This window comes from Salvelinus fontinalis, chromosome 31 (assembly GCF_029448725.1).
Source record: "Salvelinus fontinalis isolate EN_2023a chromosome 31, ASM2944872v1, whole genome shotgun sequence".
Lineage (NCBI taxonomy): Eukaryota > Metazoa > Chordata > Actinopteri > Salmoniformes > Salmonidae > Salvelinus > Salvelinus fontinalis.
Genome location: NC_074695.1, coordinates 8,000,861 through 8,027,465, shown reverse-complemented (window position 1 = coordinate 8,027,465; position 26,605 = coordinate 8,000,861). Strand labels below are relative to the sequence as shown.

The 26,605-nt window shown below is 43.2% G+C and overlaps 1 protein-coding gene across 1 annotated transcript in view; it reads right to left on the bottom strand.

Annotated features, from left to right (window-relative positions):
• The window catches only part of LOC129829474 (peroxisome proliferator-activated receptor gamma coactivator 1-beta-like), a 108,993-nt gene that overhangs the window by 30,178 nt on the left and 52,210 nt on the right, over positions 1-26,605 (bottom strand). The window contains exons 2-3 of the mRNA XM_055891177.1: positions 2,097-2,282; positions 523-693 (exon numbers count right to left, since the gene is read on the bottom strand). Of these exons, the coding sequence (XP_055747152.1) occupies positions 523-693; positions 2,097-2,282 (357 nt within the window). The remainder of the gene's footprint in view (positions 1-522; positions 694-2,096; positions 2,283-26,605) is intronic.

Genomic DNA, 26,605 nt, shown 5'->3' with positions numbered 1-26,605 from the left:
TAGGTGCATCCGGAAAGTACATGTTCAACATTTCGTTACGTTACAGCCTTAATATTTGAAAATATATTAAATTAAATGTATTATTATGGGGTACACACAATACCCAATAAGACAAAGTACTGACTAAGGGTCTGAATACTTATGTAACTGTTATTTTCCCATTTTTTTGTGTGTAGATTGATGAGGGGGGAAATGATTTAATCCATTTTAGAATAAGGCTGTAACGTAACAAAATGTGGAAAAAGTCTAGGGGTCTGAATACTTTCTGAATGCACTGCGGAGGGGGGGTCTAAAAGAGGTGAGCGCCACAGTTTCTTTAAGAGAACATGTTTGTGGTCCAGGTTGCCTGCCTGTGCCTGCCAGTAAAAAGCATTCTCATTAGAAGTAGTGGTTGCTAAAAAGAATAGAAAAGCCCAAAATGAGAAAAATTCAGACCTTTGTTGCCTATCATACCCATGTTGTGGGGTAGTCAGAGCAGAGGCCCATCCAAATCCACCTTAAACAGTGAGGAAGGGTTCTTACTAGAGACGAGGCTTCTGTCTCTGGGCTCAGGGAGCCTGAAGGGAAGGGGAGGTCCTCCTCGCACCCCTCCCTCAGCGAGGGAAAAACAGACAGCCCCCCCTCCTCGTCCTCCACCATGCCGTCCAGGCTGTCTGTGAGAGCAGCCAGCAGCGCTGCATTCTCATCTTCTATCTGGAGGGGGCAGGAGAGAGAGACAGGGCATCCGTGAACACACTACCCACTTACAACACAGTCAGTTACAACACAGAGCACTCTGCATTTGAATTCTGAAATGGCTACTCTAGTCTGAGAGCACCATCCATCCATACACAGTGTTGTTTGTTTTAGCAGCTGCCATGTCACTAAGAGCATAGAGTCTGGTGGTGGGATGATAACAGAGCGGAGACAGCCTATGGGAAGTAAACAAGGTTTCACCCCCCCATCTGAAGGTTAAATGAACTAAGCTGGGAGATCAATGGCTTCCACACTGGCATCCAAAACAAGGCCCGGAGGCGATCGTCCCAATCCAATCGCTACTCTATCCCGCTAAAATCAATCTGAACACGGGATTATTATCAAGTGGATGGTAAATTAGACAACAGCGTTGGGTGGTGGGGCCCGGCACACTCAATCACTACCATGGTGGGTGATGTTAATGAACTCATTATATGACATCTGTGCATTAGTCTGATCAATAAAAATTCTTAGATGGGAGTCTTCAGCCTTATCACAGACCAAGACTGGAGCCTCTTCAGTTTACCAATAATCTGTGTAGTCTAGTCCTACGTAGGGTTGCAAAATTCTGTGAACTTTCAATAAATTCCCTGGTTTTCCCGAAATCCCGGTTGGAGGGTTCCTGGAGTCAGGAGAGAAATCCAGAATCATCCAAACAGGATTCCTGGAGTCAGGAGAGAAATCCAGAATCATCCAAACAGGATTCCTGGAGTCAGGAGAGAAATCCAGAATCATCCAAACAGGATTCCTGGAGTCAGGAGAGAAATCCAGAATCATCCAAACAGGATTTCTGGAAAACCAAGGAATTTATTGAAAGTCCCAGGCATTTTGCAACCCTACAATTTTAGAAGGGTTCCAAAGGAGTTCTTTGGATGTTCCCATAAGAGAACCCTTTTTGGTTCCAAGTAGAACCTTTTTTTTGTGTTCCATATAGAATCCTCTGTGGAAAGGGTTCTTCTACGTGGAACCCAAAAGGGTTCTATCTGCAACCGAAAAGGGTTCTTCAAAGGGTTCTCATATGGGGACAGCCGAAGAACCGTTTTAGGTTCTAGATAGCACCCTTTTTCTAAGAGTTCTAGTCCCTATGTTGGAGTTCTATTACATAGGGTAGGTGGTCTTGGTGGAATCCTAGCCTGGTCCCAGATCAGTTTTCAAGACAGAACAAACAGAACAAACATATCTGGGCCCGTATCTACAAAGCATCTCAGAGTAGGAGTGATGATCTAGGATCTGTCCATCTAATCTTATTCATTATGATCTAAAAGGCAAAACTGATCTTAGATCAGCACTCCTATTCTGAAAAAATTATTGATACGGGCCCAGGCTAGTGGAATTCTGAGCACGCGGGCCGAGCGTCTCACCTCAAAGAGCTCGGGGTCTCCCGTGCTGTACTGGATGGAGGCAGGGGAGATGTCGGCATTGTCGTTGCACCAGTGGAGCTCACTGAGGCAGTTGACTGAGTCAAAGTCGCTGGCGTCCAGCTGAGAGAGGTCAATGTCAGGGAAGTCAGCGTCCAGGCGGTCCGAGCAGACCTCCTCCTCCCCATACTGTAGAGAGAGAGAGAGAGAGAGAGACCGAGGGAGGGGAGAGGGTGAAGAGGGAGGAAAGGTCAGGTTAGACTCTTGTTTGATCAAAGTCCTTTTTAAGAAATACAGTACATTGAAGATATCATTGATATCTTATCGAATATATGTAAATATACATTACACCAATTCCATTGATATCAAATTGCTGTAATGGTTAATGGAAGGGTAATGGGCCAGCAGCCTCTACTTAAACCACGCTCGTCAGCATGCTCATATTAATGGAAGTGGGTAGACTACTACAGTAGAGTATGGTTGTCAATGACACAGAGCCCTATGAAAGAAACAGTCTCCCTCAGCACACGCTCATTACAACTAATGGACAGAGTGATGAAACATGCACCAGTGTCAGCGATTGGGTGCAGAGACGTAGCGGAGTCAGGCGCAGGACACAGTTTAGAGTAAAACAAACGAGTTTACTCAATAAACAAACAGGCAATATTCCAATAAGGAAAATACAAAAACTAACACCAACGACAATCACTAAGACACCACCAATCACGGACAAAACAGAAAGGTATGCCAGAGGGTTAAATAAGGAACATGATATGGGAATTAGAAACAGGTGTGTGTAATACAGACAAAACAAAATGAAAATGAAACATGGATCGGTGGTGACTAGAAAGCCGGTGACGTCGACCGCCGAACACCACCCGAACAAGGAGAAGGGCCGACTTCGGCGGAAGTCGTGACAACCAGAGTCACGACAGACCAGAGTCACGAGACTGAGACCATCTGATAATGAGCCCCAGTAAACCTGGGATATTCTACTACAGAGCAGCAGTCCTCTGGTAGTAAACCTTGGATATTCTACTACAGAGCAGCAGTCCTCTGGTAGTAAACCTGGGATATTCTACTACAGAGCAGCAGTGCTGGCAGTCCTCTGGTAGTAAACCTTGGATATTCTACTACAGAGCAGCAGTGCTGGCAGTCCTCTGGTAGTAAACCTGGGATATTCTACTACAGAGCAGCAGTGCTGGGGGTCCTCTGGTAGTAAACCTGGGATATTCTACTACAGAGCAGCAGTGCTGGCAGTCCTCTGGTAGTAAACCTGGGATATTCTACTACAGAGCAGCAGTGCTGGCAGTCCTCTGGTAGTGGTCTGGGGAATAAGCCAGAATGAAGGGATGTGACTCAAGTCCCCTGGGGAGAGAGATGGAAAACACATTTCATGAAGAGAGGGACAGAACAGGAAATAGGCTATGCCTGTGGAGAGTGGAGCTGGAGAAGACTTGGAGGAGAAGTGTAGTGAGTGAGTGTGTGTGTGTGTGTGTGTGTGTGTGTGTGTGTGTGTGTGTGTGTGTGTGTGTGTGTGTGTGTGTGTGTGTGTGTGTGTGTGTGTGTGTGTGTGTGTGTGTGTGTGTGTGTGTGTGTGTGTGTGTGTGTGTGTGCGTGTGTGTGTGTGTACTTTTCTGATTGGGGTGATGTTTAAACAAAATTGGTACTGTTGAAGTTTAGATTTTTTAAATATATATATTTTTCATATATATACAGTTAAAGTCGGAAGTTTACATACACTTAGGTTGGAGTCATTAAAACTCGTTTTTCAACCACTCCACAAATGTCTTGTTAACAAACTATAGTTTTGGCAAGTCGGTTAGGACATCTACTTTGCGCATGACACAAGTAATTTTTCCAACAATTGTTTACAGACAGATTTTTTCACTTATAATTCACTGTATCACAATTCCAGTGGGTCAGAAGTTAACTGTGCCTTTAAACAGCTTGGAAAATTCCTGAAAATGATGTTATGGCTTTAGAAGCTTCTGATAGGCTACTTGACATCATTTGAGTCAACTGGAGGTGTACCTGTGGATGTATGTCAAGGCCAAACTTCAAACTCAGTGCCTCTTTGCTTGACATCATGGGAAACTCAAAATAAATCAGCCAAGACCTCAGAAAAAACATTGTAGACCTCCACAAGTCTGGTTCATCCTTGGGAGCAATTTCCAAATGTCTGAAGGTACCACGTTCATCTGTACAAACAAGAGTACGGAAGTATAACCACCATGGGACTACGCAGCCATCCTACTGCTCAGGTAGGAGACACGTTCTATCTCCTAGAGATGAACATACTTTGGTGAGAAAAGTACGTATCAATCCCAGAACAACAGCAAATGACCTTGGAAAGAAGCTGGAGGAAACAGGTACAAAGGGATCTATATCCACAATAAAACAAGTCTTATATCGACATAACCTGAAAGGCCGCTCAGCAAGGAAGAAACCACTGCTTCAAAACTGCCATAAAAAAGCCAGACTACAGTGGGGACAAAGATCATACTTTTTGGAGAAATGTCCTCTGGTTTGATGAAACAAAAATAGAACCGTTTAAACATAATGACCATTGTCATGTTTGGAGGAAAAAGGGGGAGGCTTGCAAGCCAAAGAACACTATCCCAACCATGGAGCACGGGGGTGGCAGCATCATGTTGTGGGTGTGCTTTGCTGCAGGAGGGACTGGTGCACTTCACAAAATAGATGGCGTCATGAGGAAAGAAAATTACGTGGATATATTGAAGCAACATCCCAAGACATCAGTCAGGAAGTTAAAGCTTGGTCGCAAATGGGTCTTCCAAATGGACAATGACCCCAAGCATACTTCCAAAGTTGAGGCAAAATGGCTTAAGGACAACAAAGTCAAGGTATTGGAGTGGCCATCACAAAGTCCTGACCTCAAACGTATAGAAAATTTGTGGGCAGAACTGAAAAGGTGTGTGCGACCATGAAGGCCTACAAATCTGACTCAATTACACCATACTCTGACACGGAGGAATGGGACAAAATTCACCCAACTTATTGTGGGAAGCTTGTGGAAGGCTACCCAAAATGATTGACTCAAGTTAAACAATTTAAAAGGAATGCTAACAAATACTAATTGAGTATGTAAACTTCTGACCCCCTGGGAATGTGATGAAAGAAATAAAAGCTGAAGTAAATCATTCTCTCTACGAATATTCTATTACATTTCACATTCTTAAAATAAAGTGGTGATCCTAACTGGCCTAAGACAGGGAATTTTTACTGGGATTAAATGTCAGGAATTGTGGAAAAACTCAGTTTAAATGTATTTCTATAAATTATAGAAATATGCGGGTTTTATGACTGTGTCTGTGGTAACTAGTGTCAATCTCTGGTAGCTAGCCAGGACTGTGGTAGATTGAACAGCACTGCCCCCTAGCGGTCACACACAGGACCATATCTGAATTGTGAATTCACCTAATTTTATGTTTTTTTCTTGTTGTTTAAACGATAAAAACATGGCAGTTTAAAAGTTAAGAATGTTTTACATTTGTTACATTCCTGGTTTCTTTTAGTTGTCTTTGGCGTGCCAGAGGGGGACACTGGTATACAGGGTGTGCCTGACTTTGACAATGCGGTTTGCAGGTGGCCCCTAGCAGAGCCTAACCACAAGCTGAATATTCTGTGCCACAGAGCCCTAGCTAAGCAACTTTGATTAAATGTGACTAACACTAAATACTCCAGCTCTGTTTCACGTCGCACCCGCCTCTACTAACCAATCCAATTTCACTAATTTCATTAAACTAGTCCGGGGTCAGCCTGGTTACAACCAATCATCAGAAATCACTTCCAGCAATGCTGTCTGTGGACAATGAGATGAGTGATCTGGATGAGTGGTCTGGGTGAGTGGTCTGGGTGAGTGGTCTGGATGAGTGGTCTGGATGAGTGGTCTGGATGAGTGGTCTGGATGAGTGGTCTCGTTGGGATAAGCAGAACAAGGGTGATTTTGTCCCTGTGAAAAACACACCTTTTCGAACACACATTACATTTCCAGGACATTGAAAAGCCACAAACTAGCCTATCGGTGCCTTGTTGTCTAGTTAGTGAGTTGTAAACTTATCACAGGAAAGCTGTGTTCTCTTTGATGGAAACCAACCTTCAGTGCCATGTTAGCAACTCTACATTATGTTTGTTGGATCAAAGATTAGGGGGTAATAAATTGATAAAAGTTATATAAATTGCAGATGTAGGCCAACACAGTTGTGTGTGTGTGCCACTGTAATGATCAAATGACTGGTTACACAAGCCAACTCAATTCTAATGTTCTCTGGCTGAGCGAGAGAGAGAGCGAGAGACAGAGAGAGAGCTGTGGTGGCAGGCTAGCTGGCTTGATATCTCAGAAGATGTGGAAGGAGTAAAGTGGAGAAAGAGAGGATGGAGAGAATGCCCTCTACAAGGCCCTCCCCCATCCATCCATCCTTTCTGCAGGTCTGACTCCAGCAGTGAGTGTGTGTGTGGGTGATGGAGCCTTTAAGCACTCCTCTCTCCCTCTCTCCCTCCATGTTCAATTGAAGGGCTTTATTGGCATGGGAAACATATGTTAACATTGCCAAAGCAAGTGATGTAGATAAAACAAAATTGAAATGAACAATACAAATTAAAAGTAAACATTTATCAAAATTGGGTTTATTTTCAAATTATTTGTGGATCTGTGTAATCAGGAGGTTAGGAAGTGCAGCTCAGTTTCCACCTCATTTTGTGGGCAGTGTGGACATAGCCTGTCTTCTCCTGAGGGCCAGGTCTGCCTACGGCGGCCTTTCTCAATAGAAAGGCTATTGTCAAAGCTTTCGTTAAGTTTGGGTCAGTCACAGTGGTCAGGTTTTCTGCCACTGTGTACTCTCTGTTTAGGGCCAAATAGCATTCAAGTTTGCTCAGATTTTTTTTGCTTTTGGGCTCCCGAGTGGCACAGCGGTCTTAGGCACTGCATCTCAGTGCTAGAGGTATCACTACAGACACCCTGGTTCAAATCCAGGCTGTATCACAACTGGCTGTAATTGGGAGTCCCATAGGGCGGTGCACAATTGGCCCAGCGTCGTCCGGGTTTGGCCGTCATTGTAAATAAGAATGTGTTCTTAACAAAATAAAGATAAATTTAAAAAATGACAAAAAATGTTAATTCTTTCTAATGTGTCAAGTAATTATCTTTTTGTTTTCTCATGATTTGGTTGGGTCTAATTGTGTTGCTGTCATGGGGCTCTGTGGGGTCTGTTGTGTTTGTGAACAGAGCCCCAGGACCAGCTTGCTCTGCATGCAGAGTTTCAATTTGGTGTTTGTCCCATTTTGTGAATTCTTGGTTGGTGAGCGGACCCCAGACCTCACAACCATAAATGGCAATGGGTTCTATAACGGATTCAAGTATTTTTTGCCAGATACTAATTGGTATGTCGAATCTTATGTTCCTTTTGATGGCATAGAAGGCCCTTCTTGCCTTGTCTCAGCTCGTTCACAGCTTTGTGGAAGTTATCTGCGGCGCTGATGTTTAGGCAGAGGTATGTATAGTATTTTTGAGTACTCTAGGGCAATGGTGTCTTGATGGAATTTGTATTTGTGCTCCTGGAGACAGGACCTTTTTTGGAACAACATTATTTTTATCTTGCTAAGATTTACTGTCAGGGCCCATGTCTGCAGAAGACTTAGATGCTGCTGTATGCCCTCCTTGGTTGGTGACAGAAGAACCAGATCATCAGCAAACAGTAGACATTTGTCTTCAGATTCAGGTAGGGTGAGGCCTGGTGCTGCAGGCTGTTCTTGTGCCCTAGCCAATTTTTTGATATATATGTTGAAGAGGATGGGGCTTAAGCTGCATCCCTGTCTCAACCCACGGCACTGTAGAAAGAAATTTGTTTTTTGCCAATTTTAACTGCACAATTGTTGTTTGTGTAAATGTATTTTATAATGTTTTGTGTTTTTCCCACAACACCACTTTCCATCAATTTGTATAGCAGACCCTCATGACAAATTGAGTCGAAGGCTTTTTTGAAATCAACAAAGCATGAGAAGACTTTGTCTTTGTTTTGGTTTGTATGTCTGTCAATTAGGGTGTGCAGGGTGAATACGTGGTCTGTTGTACGGTCATTTGGTAAAAAGCCAATTTGTCATTTGCTCAGTACATTATTTTCACTGAGGAAATTAATTAGTCTGCTGTTAATAATAATGCAGAGGTTTTCCCAAAGTTGCTGTTGACCCATATCCCACGGTAGTTATTGGGGTCAAATTTGTCTCTACTTTTGTGGATTGGGGTGATCAGTCCTTGCTTCCAAATATTGGGGAAGATGCAAGAGCCAAGGATGATCTTATTAAAGAGTTAAAGCCAATTGGAATTTGTGGTCTGTATATTTTATAATTTCATTGAAGATACCATCAACACCACAGGCCTTTTTGTGTTGGAGGGTTTGTATGTTGTCCTGTAGTTCATTCAATGCAATTGGAGAATCCAGTGGGTTCTGGTACCCTTTAATAGTCGATTCTAAGATTTGTATTTGATCATGTATATATTTTTGCTGTTTGTTCTTTGTTATAGAGCCAAAAAGATTGGAGAAGTGGTTTACCCATACATCTCCGTTTTGGATTGATAACTTCGCGTTATTCTTTGTTTATTGTTATCCAATTTTCCCAGAAGTGGTTAGGTTTTTGGATTCTTCATCAAACCATTTGTCATTGTTGTTAATTTTCTTTGGTTTTCTGTTTGACATTTTTAGATTTGATAGGGAAGCTAAAATATACTGTTTAGGTTTTCTACTGCCAAGTTTACACCTTCACTATTACAGTGGAACGTTTTGTCCAGGATGTTGTGTAAAAGGGATTGAATTTGTTGTTGCCTAATAGTTTTTTGGTAGGTTTTCACACTACTTTCCTTCCATCTATAGCATTTCTTAATATTATTCAGTTCCTTTGGCTTTGATGCCTCATGATTGAGTATTGCTCTGTTCAAGTAGACTGTGATTTTGCTGTGATCTGACAGGGGTGTCAGTGGGCTGACTGAACGCTCTGAGAGACTCTGGGTAGAGGTCAGTGATAAAGTAGTCTACAGTACTACTGCCAAGATACTATCTATAGGTGTACCTACCATAGGAGTCCCCTCGAAGCCTACATTGACTATATACATACCCAGCATCTGGCAGAGCTGCAGGAGTTGTGACCCGTTTTTGTTGGTTATGTTGTCGTAGTTGTGCCTAGCGGGGCATATGGGGGAGGGAATGCTGGCACCTCCAGGTAAATGTTTGTCCCCATGTGTGCTGAGGGTGTCAGGTTCTTGTCCAATTCTGGCATTTAGGCCGCCACAGACTAGTACATGTCCCTGGGCCTGGAAATTATTGCTTTCCCCCTCCAGGATGGAGAAGCTGTCTTCATTAAAGTATGGGGATTCTAGTAGGGGGGGTATAGGTAGCAGACAAGAGACATTTTTGTCTGTTGAGATCATTTCTAATGTTCCTGTTTTGTTTAATTTAATAGAGTGAGTTAGGTCTGCTCTGTACCACATTTGCATACCCCCTGAGTCTCTTCACTGTTTCACACCTGGTAGTTTGGTGGATGGGAATACCAGCTCTCTGTAACCTAGAGGGCAACCAGTGGGTCCATCTCTTCTATACCATGTTTCTTATAGGATGACACTGTCTGTATTTCCAATTTCTTTGATGAAGTCCAGGTTCCTGCTCTTTAGGCCAAAGGCAGGGTATCTCAGGCCTTGGATATTCCAGGATGAGATAGTGAAGGCTTTGTGTTCTATAAAGTGTCCAATGTTGTTAGGTGTGTGGTTTGGCCTCAGACCAGTAAGTGTGAGCAGAGCCTGCTGAGCATATATCTCTCTCTCTCTCAATTCAATTTAAGGGCTTTATTGGCATGGGAAATGTATGTTTACATTCCCAAAGCAAGTGAAATAGATAAACAAAAGTGAAATAAACAATAAAACATGTACAGGAAACATAACACTTACCAAAGTTCCAAAAGAATAAAGACATTTCAAATGTCATAGTATGTATATATACACAGTGTTGTACTGATGTGCAAATACTTAAATTGTAATGAATACGATGGGAGACCGAGTGCTGGTTCAAGAGCAGGGCACAGCAGGTGTTTATTAGCAAAGGACCACAGGAGGAGGCAGGTAAACTGGGTCCAGGGACAGGCAGAAGGCCATACACAGGAGGAGGCAGGTAAACTGGGTCCAGGGACAGGCAGAAGGCCATACACAGGAGGAGGCAGGTAAACTGGGTCCAGGGACAGGCAGAAGGCCATACACAGGAGGAGGCAGGTAAACTGGGTCCAGGGACAGGCAGAAGGCCATACACAGGAGGAGGCAGGTAAACTGGGTCCAGGGACAGGCAGAAGGCCATACACAGGAGGAGGCAGGTAAACTGGGTCCAGGGACAGGCAGAAGGCCATACACAGGGGTTCCAAAACGGTCACAGTACAGGTAGGGAAAAGGCTAATAACGTAGTCCGGGAGATCAGGCAAGAGGTTGATGACAGGACATCTGATAGGCAAAAGTACAGGCAGGGAATAGGCAAAAAGGCGTTGGGAATAGGCAAAAAACTATAATACACAGGAGGACTAATACAGAAATGAACAGCGCTCCCGACTAGACCGTGTAACAAAACAAACAATACCTCACAATGATGGGGTGCAAAGAACAGAACTAGAACAGAACTAAATAGTGTGTGATAATGACATACAGGTGTGTGAACAGTTGATCAGAATTCAGGTGATTGGGATCTGGAGAGTGATTTGCGTTCAGGGGATCTATGTGTTTTGTTTGCTGGAAAGTGAGCTGCGTTCAGGGGATCTACGTGTTTGAGAGTGTGAGTTGGAAGCAGACGTTACATAAATAAACATAAATATAGGTTGTATTTATAATGGTGTTTGTTCTTCACTGGTTGCCCTTTTCTTGTGGCAACAGGTCACAAATCTTGCTGCTGTGATGGCACACTGGTATTTCACCCAGTAGATATGGGAGTTTATCAATATTGGATTCTCTCTCTCTCTCGCTCTCTCTCTCTGAGGCCAGGCTAATCAATTTGAACAAAGCTCTTTATTTCCAGGCAGGCTTTGTGTTTTTGACCTGTCTCTCCCCTCCCTTGTCTCCATAGCAGACCGCCTGGATATCAATCAATAAAAACATCCTTAGGCTCTGAAGGTTTAAGGTCACAGGGAGAACTGTCAGGCACACACGCAAATACTCATGCATGAGTGCATGCATGCACGCACCCCCTTACATACACACACACACACCCACTTACACACCGATATGCACGCACCCCCGTACATACACACACACACACCCACTTACACACCGATATGCACGCACCCCCGTACATACACACACACACCCACTTACACACCGATATGCACGCACCCCCGTACATACACACACACACACCCACTTACACACCGATATGCACGCACCCCCGTACATACACACACACACACCCACTTACACACCGATATGCACGCACCCCCGTACATACACACACACACCCACTTACACACCGATATGCACGCACCCCCGTACATACACACACACACACCCACTTACACACCGATATGCACGCACCCCCGTACATACACACACACACCCACTTACACACCGATATGCACGCACCCCCGTACATACACACACACACCCACTTACACACCGATATGCACGCACCCCCGTACATACACACACACACCCACTTACACACCGATATGCACGCACCCCCGTACATACACACACACACCCACTTACACACCGATATGCACGCACCCCCGTACATACACACACACACACCCATGTACACACTGATATGCACGCACCCCCGTACATACACACACACACACCCATGTACACACCGATATGCACGCACCCCCGTACATACACACACACACACACCCATGTACACACCGATATGCACGCACCCCCGTACATACACACACACACACCCATGTACACACCGATATGCACGCACCCCCGTACATACACACACACACACCCATGTACACACCGATATGCACGCACCCCCGTACATACACACACACACACACACACCCATGTACACACCGATATGCACGCACCCCCGTACATACACACACACACCCATGTACACACCGATATGCACGCACCGCCGTACATACACGCACACACACCCATGTACACGCCGATATGCACGCACCCCCGTACATACACACACACACACCCATGTACACACTGATATGCACGCACCCCCGTACATACACACACACACACCCATGTACACACCGATATGCACGCACCCCCGTACATACACACACACACACCCATGTACACACCGATATGCACGCACCCCCGTACATACACACACACACACCCATGTACACACCGATATGCACGCACCCCCAGAAACTGCCAACTGAGACATGAAAACAGTGTTAGCTCAGCCACGTGTTGTGTGAAACTAAACACAGAGATAATTATGCTAATGTTGGCGGGCACATCATTGTTAATCCAGCCATAACCTACTATCAAGAACACCACCACCGTCCTTTCAGCTCTCCTGTTTCCATTTCTGTGTTCTGTCTTTTCTGTCATCCTCCTCGTCCCCTTGTTCTCTCGCTCCCCCTCAGCTGCTATGGGGGACATGTAGCCTACACCACCACCTCTGAAATATGTGACATGAACAGAAAGCCCAAGGTGACAAGGGAGAAATAAACCATGTCAACTATGCATTCCTTATAGATGTCCATGTCTGTTTACAGCCAACCAGAGCCCGACTGATTTATCGGTTGGCCGATATTAGCCTTTTACTGCTGTATTTGTATCTGTGTCTAATCCACTGAAAAGGACCAGAAAAGAAGCGGGGGGAAAAACAAACAAAAAAAAGCCGTTCTTCATTATATTTGAGAAACTTTTTACATTTCAGAATTTGTCCTGAAGAGGGCGCTATAAGCCTATCTTGCCTTCGCACTACAGCAAGACTTTTCACCCAACGCAACTACACCAGTCAGAGAGAAGAGTGAACTATTGTGAACTAACGGTTAATGCTTCTACGGTAAGTGTTGAGTAGATAGAAGCTTGCCAGCTCAATAAAGTGCCAAAAATAAACACTGGCCATAGAATTACCGTCAGGTGAAGTGTCATGGTAGGTTGTTGGTGTCATAACAAACAACTCTGTGTTAACGTTAACGTTACAGCCCTTAAGTGAAGCCCGTGAAATCTGGTGTGTTATATTTCCTCTTGTGAAGGGTAGTCCTCAAGTTCTGTCACTCAAATGTTTTCAGAGACACAAAAAGAAACATTGCAGGTTACAAGGTAGCGCTTCGTAGCTACGATTTGATTTGATGTATGGGTTGTCACTTATCAGGGACTGGTCCAAATTCACATTTCGCCACCCCCATCTAGCCAGCTAACTAGGTACGCAAAAGTACTTGACGCTGTTCTCTGAGGGTACAGTGCTATCCGGGGGCAGCGGGGGGGGGGGGGGGGGGGTGTTCTACTAAGATAACATGTGGAATTGTTTTCAGATGGTGGATTGAGACGCAGCCCATGCAAAAACTGATCTCTCTAGCTCAAACTGACGGATTATGTTACTTAGATTGACGCACAGGTAAACAATCCATACAGAAAAATGTTTTTTCTTCATTCCAGCTCTACTAATAAAAATATTGACAGATATTAGAGGTCGATTTAAGTAGGGCCGATTTCAAGTTTTCATAACAATCGGTAATCGGCCTTTTTGGACGCCGATTATGGCCGATTACATTGCAATCCCCGAGGAAACTGCATGGCAGGCTGACCACCTGTTACCCGAGTGCAGCGTCAAAAGGACCTTGTGGCTGCAATGAGCTACGGTAAGTTGTAGCTAGCATTAAACTTATCTTATAAAAAAACAATCAATCTTCACATAATCACTAGTTAACTACACATGGTTGATGATATTACTAGTTTAACTAGCTTGTCCTGCGTTGCATATAATCAATGCATGCCTGTTAATTTATCATCGAATCACAGCCTACTTCAACTTCGCCAAACAGGTGATGATTTAAGAAAAGCGCATTCGCGAAAAAAGCACTATCGTTGCACAAATGTACCTAACCATAAACATCAATGCCTTTCTTAAAATCAATACACAGAAAGATATTTTTTTTTAAACCTGCATTTTTAGTTAAAATAAATTCATGTTAGCAGGTAATATTAACTAGGGAAATTGTGTCACTTCTCTTGCGTTCAGTGCAAGCAGAGTCAGGGTATCTGTAACAGTTTGGGCCGCCTGGCTCAACTGTGAACTAATTTGCCAGAAAAATGACATAACATTGAAGGTTGTGCAATGTGCCAGCAATATTTAGACTTAGGGTTGCTACCCATTAGATAAAATACGGAATGGTTCCGTATTTCACTGAAAGAATAATTTGTTTTCGAAATGATAGTTTTGACCATATTAATGACCAAAGGCTCATATTTCTGTGTTTATTATATTATAATTAAGTCTATGATTTGATATTTGATAGAGCAGTCTGACTGAGCGGTGGTAGGCAGCAGCAGGCTCGTAAGCATTTATTCAAACAGTACTTTACTGCGTTTGCCAGCAGCTCTTAGCAATGCTTGATCACAGCGCTGTTTATGAATTCAAGCCTATCAACTCCTGAGATTAGGCTGGCAATACTTAAGTGCCTATAAGAACATCCAATAGTCAAAGGTATATGAAATACAAATGGTATAGAGAGAAATAGTCGACGCGCCATAATTCCTATAATAACTACAACCTAAAACTTCTTAACCGGGAATATTGAAGAACTGGGAATATTGAACCACCAGCTTTCATATGTTCTCATGTTATGAGCAAGGAACTTAAACTTTAGCTTTTTTACATGGCACATATTGCACATTTACTTTCTTCTCCAACACTGTGTTTTTGCATAATTTAAACCAAATTGAACATGTTTCATTATTTACTTGAGGCTAAATAGATTTTATTTATGTATTATATTAAGTTAAAATAAAAGTGTTCATTGTTCATGTAACGGATGTGAAATGGCTAACTAGTTAGCGGTGGTGCGCGCTAATAGCTTTTCAATCGGTTACGTCACTTGCTCTGAGACCTTGACGTAGTGGTTCCCCTTGCTCTGCAAGGGCCGCGGCTTTTGTGAAGCGATGGGTAACGATGCTTCGTGGGTGACTGTTGTTGATGTGTGCAGAGGGTCCCTGGTTCGCGCCCGAGTCGGGGCGAGGGGACGGACTAAAGTTAAAATGTTACATTCATTCAGCATTGTTGTAATTGTCATTATTACAAATATATACATAAAAATCGTCCGATTAATCGGTATCGGCTTTAATTGGTCCTCCAATAATTGGTATCGGCGTTGAAAAATCATAATCGGTCGACCTCAAGCAGGTATATTGTTTATCGGTGAATATTTCCCCTCTAGAACTGGTATCTGATCAAAAAATACAATTTTGTTTGGGCTCTACAGCCAACAGCCTTAATATGCTGCATACAAAATGTCTAGAATCCATAGTGGCCTTTTGAAAACAGAGAGGGAGCAGGATTCTTGAGGCCATTAAAAGAGCTATTTGTTGAATTTCCATGTGTGTTCGCTTAGGCAACACTTTCCTACCCATTCAGTCAAAAACGGCAAAGACATCTATATCGATCCCCCAAAAAAACTAATCATAGACAGCATATGGAAGCTCGCCATAGTGTGTGTTGTGTTATATAAAGCTCACAGTCACAGTCATGTGCTTCAAAGTCAGTGGAATGAGTCACACAGTGCAGTGTGGGTCCCTGATTGTCTCTCTCTCTCTCCCAAAGCACAACCATACAAGGACAACCTGTAGGCTAGTGAGGACAGGGAGAACTGACAAACTACTGTTACAACTTCTGTTACTACATCTGTTACTACTGCTACAACTACTGCTTCAACTGCTGCTTCAACTGCTGCTTCATCTGCTACTACAACAACTACTGCTACTACAACAACTACTGCTACTACAACTGCTACTACAACTGCTACTACTACTACAACAACTACTGCTACTACAACTGCTACTACTAATACAACTACTGTTACAATTACTGCTACAACTACAACTACTGCTACAACTACTAATACAACGACTGCTACAACTACTGCTACAACTGCAGCTACTGCTACAGCTACTGCTACAGCTACTGCTACAACTACAACTAATACAACTACTGCTACTACAACAACTACTGCTACTACAACTGCTGCTACAACTACTAATACAACTACTGATACAACTGCTGTTACTACTGCTACAACTGCAACTACAGCTACAACTACTGCTACAACTACTGGTACAACGACTGCTACAACTGCTGTTACTACTGCTACTGCTACAGCTACAACTACTAATACAACTATAGCTACAACTACAGCTACAACTACAGCTACAACTACAACTACTGCTAGAGCTACTGCTACAACTACAGCTACAACTACTGCTACAACTACTGCTACTGCTACAACTACTGCTACTACTGCTACAACTGCCGTTACTACTGCTACAACTGCCGTTACTACTGCTACAACTGCTGTTACTACTGCTACTGCTACAACTACTGCTACAACTACAGCTACTGCTACAACTGCTGCTACTGCTACAACTGCTGTTGCTACTAATACAACTGCTGCTACTGCTACAGCTGCTGTTACTACTGCTACTCCTACAACTGCTGTTACTACTGCTACAACTACAACTACAACTGCTGCTACAACTGCTGCTACAACTACTGCTACAACTACTGCTTCAACTGCTGCTTCATCTGCTACTACTGCTACTGCTACAATTACTGCTACAACTACTGCTACAACTACTGCTACAACTACTGCTACGGCTACTGCTACGGCTACAACTGCTGTTACTACTGCTACAATTACTGCTACAACTACTGCTACAACTACAGCTACAACTACTGCTACAACTGCTATTACTACTGCTACAATTACTGCTACAACTACAACTGCTGTTACTACTGCTACAACTACAGCTATAACTACTGCTACAACTGCTGTTAGTACTGCTACAATTACTGCTACAACTACAACTGCTGTTACTAGTGCTACAACTACAACTGCTGTTACTACTGCTACAACTACAACTGATGTTACTACTGCTACAACTGCTACAGCTGCTGTTACTACTGCTACTGCTACAACTGCTGTTACTACTGCTACAACTGCTACTACTGCTACAGCTGCTGTTACTACTGCTACAACTCCTGCTACTGCTACTGCTACAACTACTGCTACAACTACAGCTACAACTACAGCTACAAGTACAGCTACAACTGCTGTTGCTACTGCTACAACTACTGCTACAGCTACTGCTACAACTGCTGCTACAACTACAGCTACAACTACTGCTACAACTGCTGCTGCAACTACTGCTACTGCTACAACTACTGCTACAACTACAGCTACAACTGCTGCTACAACTACTGCTACTGTTAAAACTACTGTTGCTACTACTACAACTACGGCTACTACTGCTACAACTACTGCTACAACTACAGCTACTGCTACAACTGCTGCTGCAACTACTGCTACTGCTACAACTACAACTACAGCTACAACTGCTGCTACTGCTACAACTACTGCTACTACTACAACTACGGCTACTACTGCTACAACTGCTGCTACAACTGCCGTTACTACTGCTACTGCTACAACTGCTGCTACTTCTACAACTGCTGTTACTACTGCTACTGTTAAAACTACTGTTACTACTGCTACAACTACTGCTACAACTACTGCTACTACTGCTACAACTACTGCTACTACTGCTACAACTGCCGTTACTACTGCTACAACTGCTGCTACTGCTACTGCTACAACTGCTGTTACTACTGCTACTGCTACAACTGCTGTTACTACTGCTACAACTACTGCTACAACTACTGCTACTACTGCAACTACTGCTACAACTACTGCTACTGCTACAACTACTAATACAACTGCTACTGCTACAACTGCTGTTACTACCGCTACAACTACTGTTACCACTGCTGTTACTACTGCTGTTACTACTGCTGTTACAACTACTGAGACAACTACTGTGACAACTACAACTACTTGCATTGGTTGCGTTTTAATCCACCGCATCGGCCAATGGAGGCCTCCCGCATCTGCGGTTGAAGCTGGCCGAGCTACAGGGTGTTTGTCAGACATCCTGAAAATTAGCATTCTCACTCAACGTCTGTAGAGTCTGAACAGTTTGGCCTATAAACCATGACACCTCTTTGGAAAGATGAGACTCACAAACATGAACATGTTGGTGGTTTTGCTCTACGACCTCCACAAGCGTCACTCGTCTGAAGTTGGTACTGCCCATCTGCCAACTTCTGTCGCGTTAAAAGTACTCAACTCCTCTCACAGAGAGAGAGAGAACGAGAGAAAGAGAGAGAGAGTTCCTGTTACAATATGTCCTGACTATCTCCCCTTTGGGAATTCCTGATGAAGAAGGAGGAAAAATGAGCAACCCTTGAGATTCAGCACTACTTACCAAGTCCTGTGATTTAAATAACTAGCAGGTTGCCGATTCATTTCCAGCACTTGCTAGCTAATAGACGACTTTCGGTCGACCAAGATTTTTTTTTTGTCGGGGACAGCCCTAATATATACAGTGCATTCGGGAAAGGATTCAGACCCCTTTACTTTTCCCACATTTTTTTAACGTTACAGCCTTATTCTAAAATTGATTCAATTAAAATGTTCCTCATTAATCTACAGACAATACCCCACAATGACAAAGCGAAAACATGTTTTAGATTTATTTTGCAAATGTAAATAAAAAAAATGAAATACCGTATTTACATGAGTATAGTGGTTACTCCTCAATACTAACCAAATTGACAGAGTAAAAAGAAGGAAGCCTGTACAGAATTTAAAAAATCCAAAACATGCATCCTGTTTTCAACAGGGCACTATAGTAATACTGCAAAATATGTACTTTTTGTCCTGAATACAATGTGTTATGTTTGGGGCAAATCCAATATAACACATTTCTGAGTACCACTCTCCATAATTTCAAGCATAGTGGTGGCTGCATCATGTTATGGGTATGCTTGTAATCGTTAGTTTTCTGAGTTTTTCAGGATAAAAAAGACATATAATGGAGCTAAGCATAGGCAAAAACCCTAGAGGGAAACCTGGTTCAGTCTGCTTTCCACCAGACACTGGGAGATAAATGCACCTTTCAGCAGGACAATAACCTAAAACACAAGGTCAAATCTACATTGGAGTTGCTTACCAAGAAGACAGTGAATGTTCCTGAGTGGCTGAATACAATTTCTGACATAATTCTACTTGATAATTTATGGCAAGACCTGGAAATGGTTGTCTAGCAATGATCAACAACCAATGACAGAGCTTGAAGAATTTTGAAAAGAATAATGGGCAAATGTTGCACAATCCAGGTGTGGAAAGCTCTTCTGAGACTTACCCAGAAAGACTCATTGCTGTAATCACTGCCAAAGATGCTTCCACAAAGTATTGACTGTGAATACTTATGTAAATGAGATATTACTGTATTTCATTTTTTTTTATAAATTTACCAACATTTCTAAAAATATGTTTTCACTTTGTCATTATGCGGTATTGTGTCTAGATTTGTGAGAGGAAACAATTTTAATCAATTTTGAATTCAGGCTGTAATACGTCAAGGCGTATGAATACCTTCTGAAGGTACTGTATAGATAAATGCTGTCATCAAGCTGCTTGAGACGGGCCAGCCAGGGTTTATATTCTGGCCATGCCAAATGCAGATGAGCTCTACTCTATTCAGCCTGTCCTCTCCGGAAATAGACAAATAGACAGCTAGACAGATAGGAAGATTGACAGACACACATACACAGAGATACACTTGTATTGATACTGTACATGAATGGATTAGATGGGTTCAAACCAACGCCATCTTCAAATCCACAACAAACAGAAAGCCATTTCTCTAATACTCCCCAATCTCTGTAGTACTTCACGATTAGATTTGTTCTTCATGAAAAGTATCTCTGAAAGAAGGATGTCTCCTCTCTAACCATTCATTCCCCCAACAGGAAATATCAATGAACTGCTGACGGTCGATTATTAGAAGTAGGCTAGTTAAAGGGGGATCGGAGACAGCCATGTAATATACAGTCAATTACTGACGTTCCTGTCAGTAGGACTGATACAAGTATTCCCCATAGGTCCAGTGGGCAGTTTGCTACTTTGTTTTGCCATTTTATGTTCTTATGGCCTACAATTGATTGATTGATTGAGTGCCCCTCTCGCTCCCATCAGACATTGGCTCACTTTCAGTGCACATTTAATCTCCCATGAAGCATCAGGACAATTGGTGCAATTAGATATGCATCTTATTGAGCTCCTGTTTGAGAACCCAAGGAGAAGCCTCCAGGAAAATAAAGGCCTATTGTTTTTTGGGAGGTACTCGGTTGGCCACCGCATTGCAGGGCCAGGTAAATAAAACAAGTGAGAATGTATTGGGTTGTGTCCTTCTTGCGAAAGAACACAGTACAGTTGGCTATTCAAGACTCAGAGTTCTATTATGGTTCCACTTGCAAAACTGTCCATTGTTTTCTGTGTTTTCTTGTGTTTGTTCACGATGTAGAACTGGGGGCTATTGTCTTGGAAACCTTCTTAACCCTGTTCATTTATACATTGTTGAGATTACATGTGGATTAGAACCATTGCAGTGTTTGGATTGGGGGCCCTTCGTCTGGCCTCTGCTTACTCTTGTAGAATAGATCCCTTAACACTCATCTAACCTCTATCCAACCCCTCACTGACAGTCACACTGATAATAACATAATCTGTCCTCTATCTAACCCCTCACTGACAGTCACACTGATAATAACATAATCTGTCCTCTATCTAACCCCTCACTGACAGTCACACTGATAATAACATAATCTGTCCTCTATCTAACCCCTCACTGACAGTCACACTGATAATAACATAATCTGTCGTCTATCTAACCCCTCACTGACAGTCACACTCTGATAGTAACATAATCTGTCCACTATCTAACCCCTCACTGACAGTCACACTCTGATAGTAACATAATCTGTCCTCTATCTAACCTCTCACTGACAGTCACACTCTGATAGTAACATAATCTGTCCTCTATCTAACCTCTCACTGACAGTCACACTCTGATAGTAACATAATCTGTCCTCTATCTAACCCCTCACTGACAGTCACACTCGGAGAGTAACATAATCTGTCCTCTATCCAACCCCTCACTGACAGTCACACTCTGATAGTAACATAATCTGTATTCTATCCAACCCCTCACTGACAGTCACACTCTGATAGTATCATAATCTGTCCTCTATCTAACCCCTCACTGACAGTCACACTGATAATAACATAATCTGTCCTCTATCCAACCCCTCACTGACAGTCACACTGATAATAACATAATCTGTCCTCTATCCAACCCCTCACTGACAGTCACACTGATAATAACATAATCTGTCCTCTATCTAACCCCTCACTGACAGTCACACTGATAATAACATAATCTGTCCTCTATCTAACCCCTCACTGACAGTCACACTGATAATAACATAATCTGTCCTCTATCCAACCCCTCACTGACAGTCACACTGATAGTAACATAATCTGTCGTCTATCCAACCCCTCACTGACAGTCACACTGATAATAACATAATCTGTCCTCTATCCAACCCCTCACTGACAGTCACACTGATAATAACATAATCTGTCCTCTATCCAACCCCTCACTGACAGTCACACTGATAGTAACATAATCTGTCTTCTATCCAACCCCTCACTGACAGTCACACTGATAATAACATAATCTGTCCTCTATCCAACCCCTCACTGACAGTCACACTGATAATAACATAATCTGTCCTCTATCCAACCCCTCACTGACAGTCACACTTTGATAGTAACATAATCTGTCCTTTATCCAACACCTCACTGACAGCAACACTCTGATAGTAACCTAATCTGTGCTCTATCCAACCCCTGACTGACAGTCACAAACTGACAGTAACATAATCCGATTCGGACAGACGACCCAATATTAGTTGTGCTCTGACCTGTTATGACAGGAACCGTGTGTTTCTTGGGTGCCCTCAGCAGTCACCAAACACTATAGCCTCCACGTCCCTTTAAATCCCTCTTAATTCCTCTCTGAGTGTTTGTATTAAGTGTGCCTCAAGGACGTCTACGGCCCGTGGAGGAAAATGCGGGCGGCACTGAGATGGCGGGAGAAAAGCACTGCACTCTCAAGCACACAATCTCCCTCCACTAGGTAGGAAAGAAATGGGATCTGATTGGAAAGCGGATTCAGGACTTACCAAAATGGCTTTGACAGTCTGCCGGTTCATTCAGGGGGAGATCTATGCATAAGAAAGGAATAGAAAATAGAAGACCAGTGCAGGACTAGGGGTTGAAGTAGGAACATGAATACAATTCTCTATAGTAACTCAAATATCTGTTGCTGTAGATTGAGTTGCCTCCAGGGATAGTTCTTATCTCTAGCAACTGCAGATTGAGTTGCCTTCAGTATAGTTCTTATCTCTAGTAACTGTAGATTGAGTTGAATTCAGTATAGTTCTTATCTCTAGTAACTGTAGATTGAGTTGCCTTCAGGATAGTTCTTATCTCTAGTAACTGCAGATTGAGTTGCCTTCAGTATAGTTCTTATCTCTAGTAACTGTAGATTGAGTTGCCTTCAGTATAGTTCTTATCTCTAGTAACTGTAGATTGAGTTGAATTCAGTATAGTGCTTATCTCTAGTAACTGTAGATTGAGTTGAATTCAGTATAGTTCTTATCTCTAGTAACTGTAGATTGAGTTGCCTTCAGTATAGTTCTTATCTCTAGTAACTGCAGATTGAGTTGTATTCAGTATAGTTCTTATCTCTAGTAACTGTAGATTGAGTTGCCTTCAGGATAGTTCTTATCTCTAGTAACTGTAGATTGAGTTGCCTTCAGTATAGTTCTTATCTCTAGTAACTGTAGATTGAGTTGCCTTCAGGATAGTTCTTATCTCTAGTAACTGTAGATTGAGTTGCCTTCAGTATAGTTCTTATCTCTAGTAACTGCAGATTGAGTTGCCTTCAGGAATAGTTCTTATCTCTAGTAACTGTATATTGAGTTGCCTTCAGGATAGTTCTTATCTCTAGTAACTGTATATTGAGTTGCCTTCAGGATAGTTCTTATCTCTAGTAACTGCAGATTGAGTTGCCTTCAGGAATAGTTCTTATCTCTAGTAACTGCAGATTGAGTTGCCTTCAGTATAGTTCTTTTCTCTAGTAACTGCAGATTGAGTTGCCTTCAGGATAGTTCTTATCTCTAGTAACTGCAGATTGAGTTGCCTTCAGGATAGTTATTAAGTTTGGTTGCAAATGGGTCTTCCAAATGGCCAATGACCCCAAGCATACTTCCAAAGTTGTGGCAAAACGGCTTAAGGCCAACAAAGTCAAGGTATTGGAGTGACCATCACAAAGCCCTTACCTCAATCCCATAGAACATTCATGTGAAGAACTAAAAAAGTGTGTGCGAGCAAGGAGGCCTACAAACCTGACTCAGTTACACCAGCTCTGTCAAGAGGAATGGGACAAAATTCACCCAACTTATTGTGGGAAGCTTGTGGAATGCTACCCGAAACATTTGACTTAAGTTAAACAATTTAAAGGCAATGCAAACCAATACTAATTGAGTGTATGTAAACTTCTGACCCACTGGGACTATCCCTGGAGGCAACTCAATCTGCAGTTAATAGAGATTAACTTCCTGATTGATGTCTTGAGATGTTGCTTCAATATATCCACATAATTTTCCCACCTCATGATGCCATCTATTTTGTGAAGTGCACCAATCCCTCCTGCAGCAAAGCACCCCCACAACATGATGCTACCACCCCCGTGCATCACAGTTGGGATGGTGTTCTTCGGCTTGCAAGCCTCCCCCTTTTTCCCCCAATATGGCCAAACAGTTCTATTTTTGTTTCATCAGACCAGAGGACATTTCTCCAAAAAGTACAATCTTTGTCCCCATGTGCAGTTGCAAACCGTAGTCTGGCTATTTTATGGCGGTTTTGGAGCAGTGGCTTCTTCCTTGCTGAGCGGCCTTTCAAGTTATGTCGATATAGGCCTCGTTTTACTGTGGATGTAGATACTTTGTACCTGTTTCCTCCAGCTTCTTCACAAGGTCCTTTGCTGTTGTTCTGGGATGAATTTGCACTTTTCGCACCAAAGTACGCTCATCTCTAGGAGACAGAACGCGTCTCCTTCCTGAGCGGTATGACGGTTGCGTGGTCCCATCGTGTATCCTTGCGTACTCTTGTTTGTACAGATGAACGTGGTACCTTCAGGCGTTTGGAAATTGCTCCCAAGGATGAACCAGACTTGTGAAGGTTTACACATTTTTTTCTGAGGTCTTGGCTGATTTATTTTGAGTTTCCCATGATGTCAAGCAAAGAGGCACTGAGTTTGAAGTTTGGCCTTGAAATACATCCACAGGTACACATCCAATTGTCTCAAATGATGTCAATTAGCCTATCAGAAGCTTCTAAAGCCATGACATCATTTTCTGGAATTTTCCAAGCTGTTTAAAGGCAGTCAACTTAGTATATGTAAACTTCTGACCCATTGGAATTGTGATACATTAAATTATAAGTGAAATAGTCTGTCTGTAAACAATTGTTGGAAAAATAACTTGTGTCATGCACAAAGTTGATGTCCTAACCGACTTGCCAAAACTATAGTTTGTTAACAAGACATTTGTGAAGTGGTTGAAAAATAAGTTTTAATGACTCCAACCTAAGTGTATGTAAACCTCCGACTTGAACTGTATATAGAATGAGCTATGTACATATAAAGTGAGTAACCAATTAGCTTCATTTCTCAGAGATAAAATAACATTTCAACAAAATAATGATGCAGAAATGCTAATCTTATCTGTTCCTAACTACAAACATTATTTAAGAACAATAAACTTAATGTAAACATTATTAAAGTGACAAGTGATAAATAACTATGTACATACAGTACATAGGGCAGCAGTCTCTTAAGTGTGGGTTAGAGTACCGGGTGGTAGCCGGCTAGTGACAGTGTCTACGGTGCAGGGTAGAGTACCGGGTGGTAGCCGGCTAGTGACAGTGTCTACGATGCAGGGCAAGGTACTGGGTGGTAGCCGGCTAGTGACAGTGTCTACGGTGCAGGGCAGGGTACTGGGTGGTAGCCGGCTAGTGACAGTGTCTACAGGGCAGGGCAGGGTACTGGGTGGTAGCCGGCTAGTGACAGTGTCTACGGTGCAGGGCAGGGTACTGGGTGGTAGCCGGATAGTGACAGTGTCTACAGGGCAGGGCAGGGTACTGGGTGGTAGCCGGCTAGTGACAGTGTCTACTGTGCAGGGTAGAGTACCGGGTGGTAGCCGGCTAGTGACAGTGTCTACGGTGCAGGGCAGGGTACTGGGTGGTAGCCGGCTAGTGACAGTGTCTACGGTGCAGGGCAAGGTACCGGGTGGTAGCCGGCTAGTGACAGTGTCTACAGGGCAGGGCAGGGTACTGGGTGGTAGCCGGCTAGTGACAGTGTCTACGGTGCAGGGCAGGGTACTGGGTGGTAGCCGGCTAGTGACAGTGTCTACGGTGCAGGGCAGGGTACCGGGTGGCAGCCGGCTAGTGACAGTGTCTACAGGGCAGGGCAGGGTACTGGGTGGTAGCCGGCTAGTGACAGTGTCTACGGTGCAGGGCAGGGTACTGGGTGGGAGCCGGCTAGTGACAGTGTCTACGGTGCAGGGCAGGGTACTGGGTGGTAGCCGGCTAGTGACAGTGTCTACGGTGCAGGGCAGGGTACTGGGTGGTAGCCGGCTAGTGACAGTGTCTACGGTGCAGGGCAGGGTACTGGGTGGTAGCCGGCTAGTGACAGTGTCTACGGTGCAGGTTCAGGGTACTGGGTGGTAGCCGGCTAGTGACAGTGTCTACAGTGCAGGGTAGAGTACCGGGTGGTAGCCGGATAGTGACAGTGTCTATAGGGCAGGGTACCGGGTGGTAGCCGGATAGTGATGACAGTGTCTACAGGGCATGGTACTGGGTGGTAGCCGGATAGTGACAGTGTCTACAGGGCAGGGTACTGGAAGGAAACCAGCTATCATCTGTAAATCAGTGTATCTGATGTTCTTTTCAATAGTGTCATTATCAATTAGCGGTTGGTGGTAAAACCGACCAACAACTCAAACAGACCTGCTTTGATACAGTACATTATAGGTAATATGTCAGTCACAGTTTGCCACAACTGGAAAATAATATTGCAGCAACAGGAAATGTGAATTATGTGGATTATAATGAATGGACTTTTTTGTCGGGGTTGATACATTTTTCAGAAGGGAAAATCATCAAATCAAATCAAATGTATTTATAAAGCCCTTCTTACATCAGCTGATATCTCAAAGTGCTGTACAGAAACCCAGCCTAAAACCCCAAACAGCAAGCAATGCAGGACATTACAACCTCAAATGTAATGTCCTGCTTACCAGTAA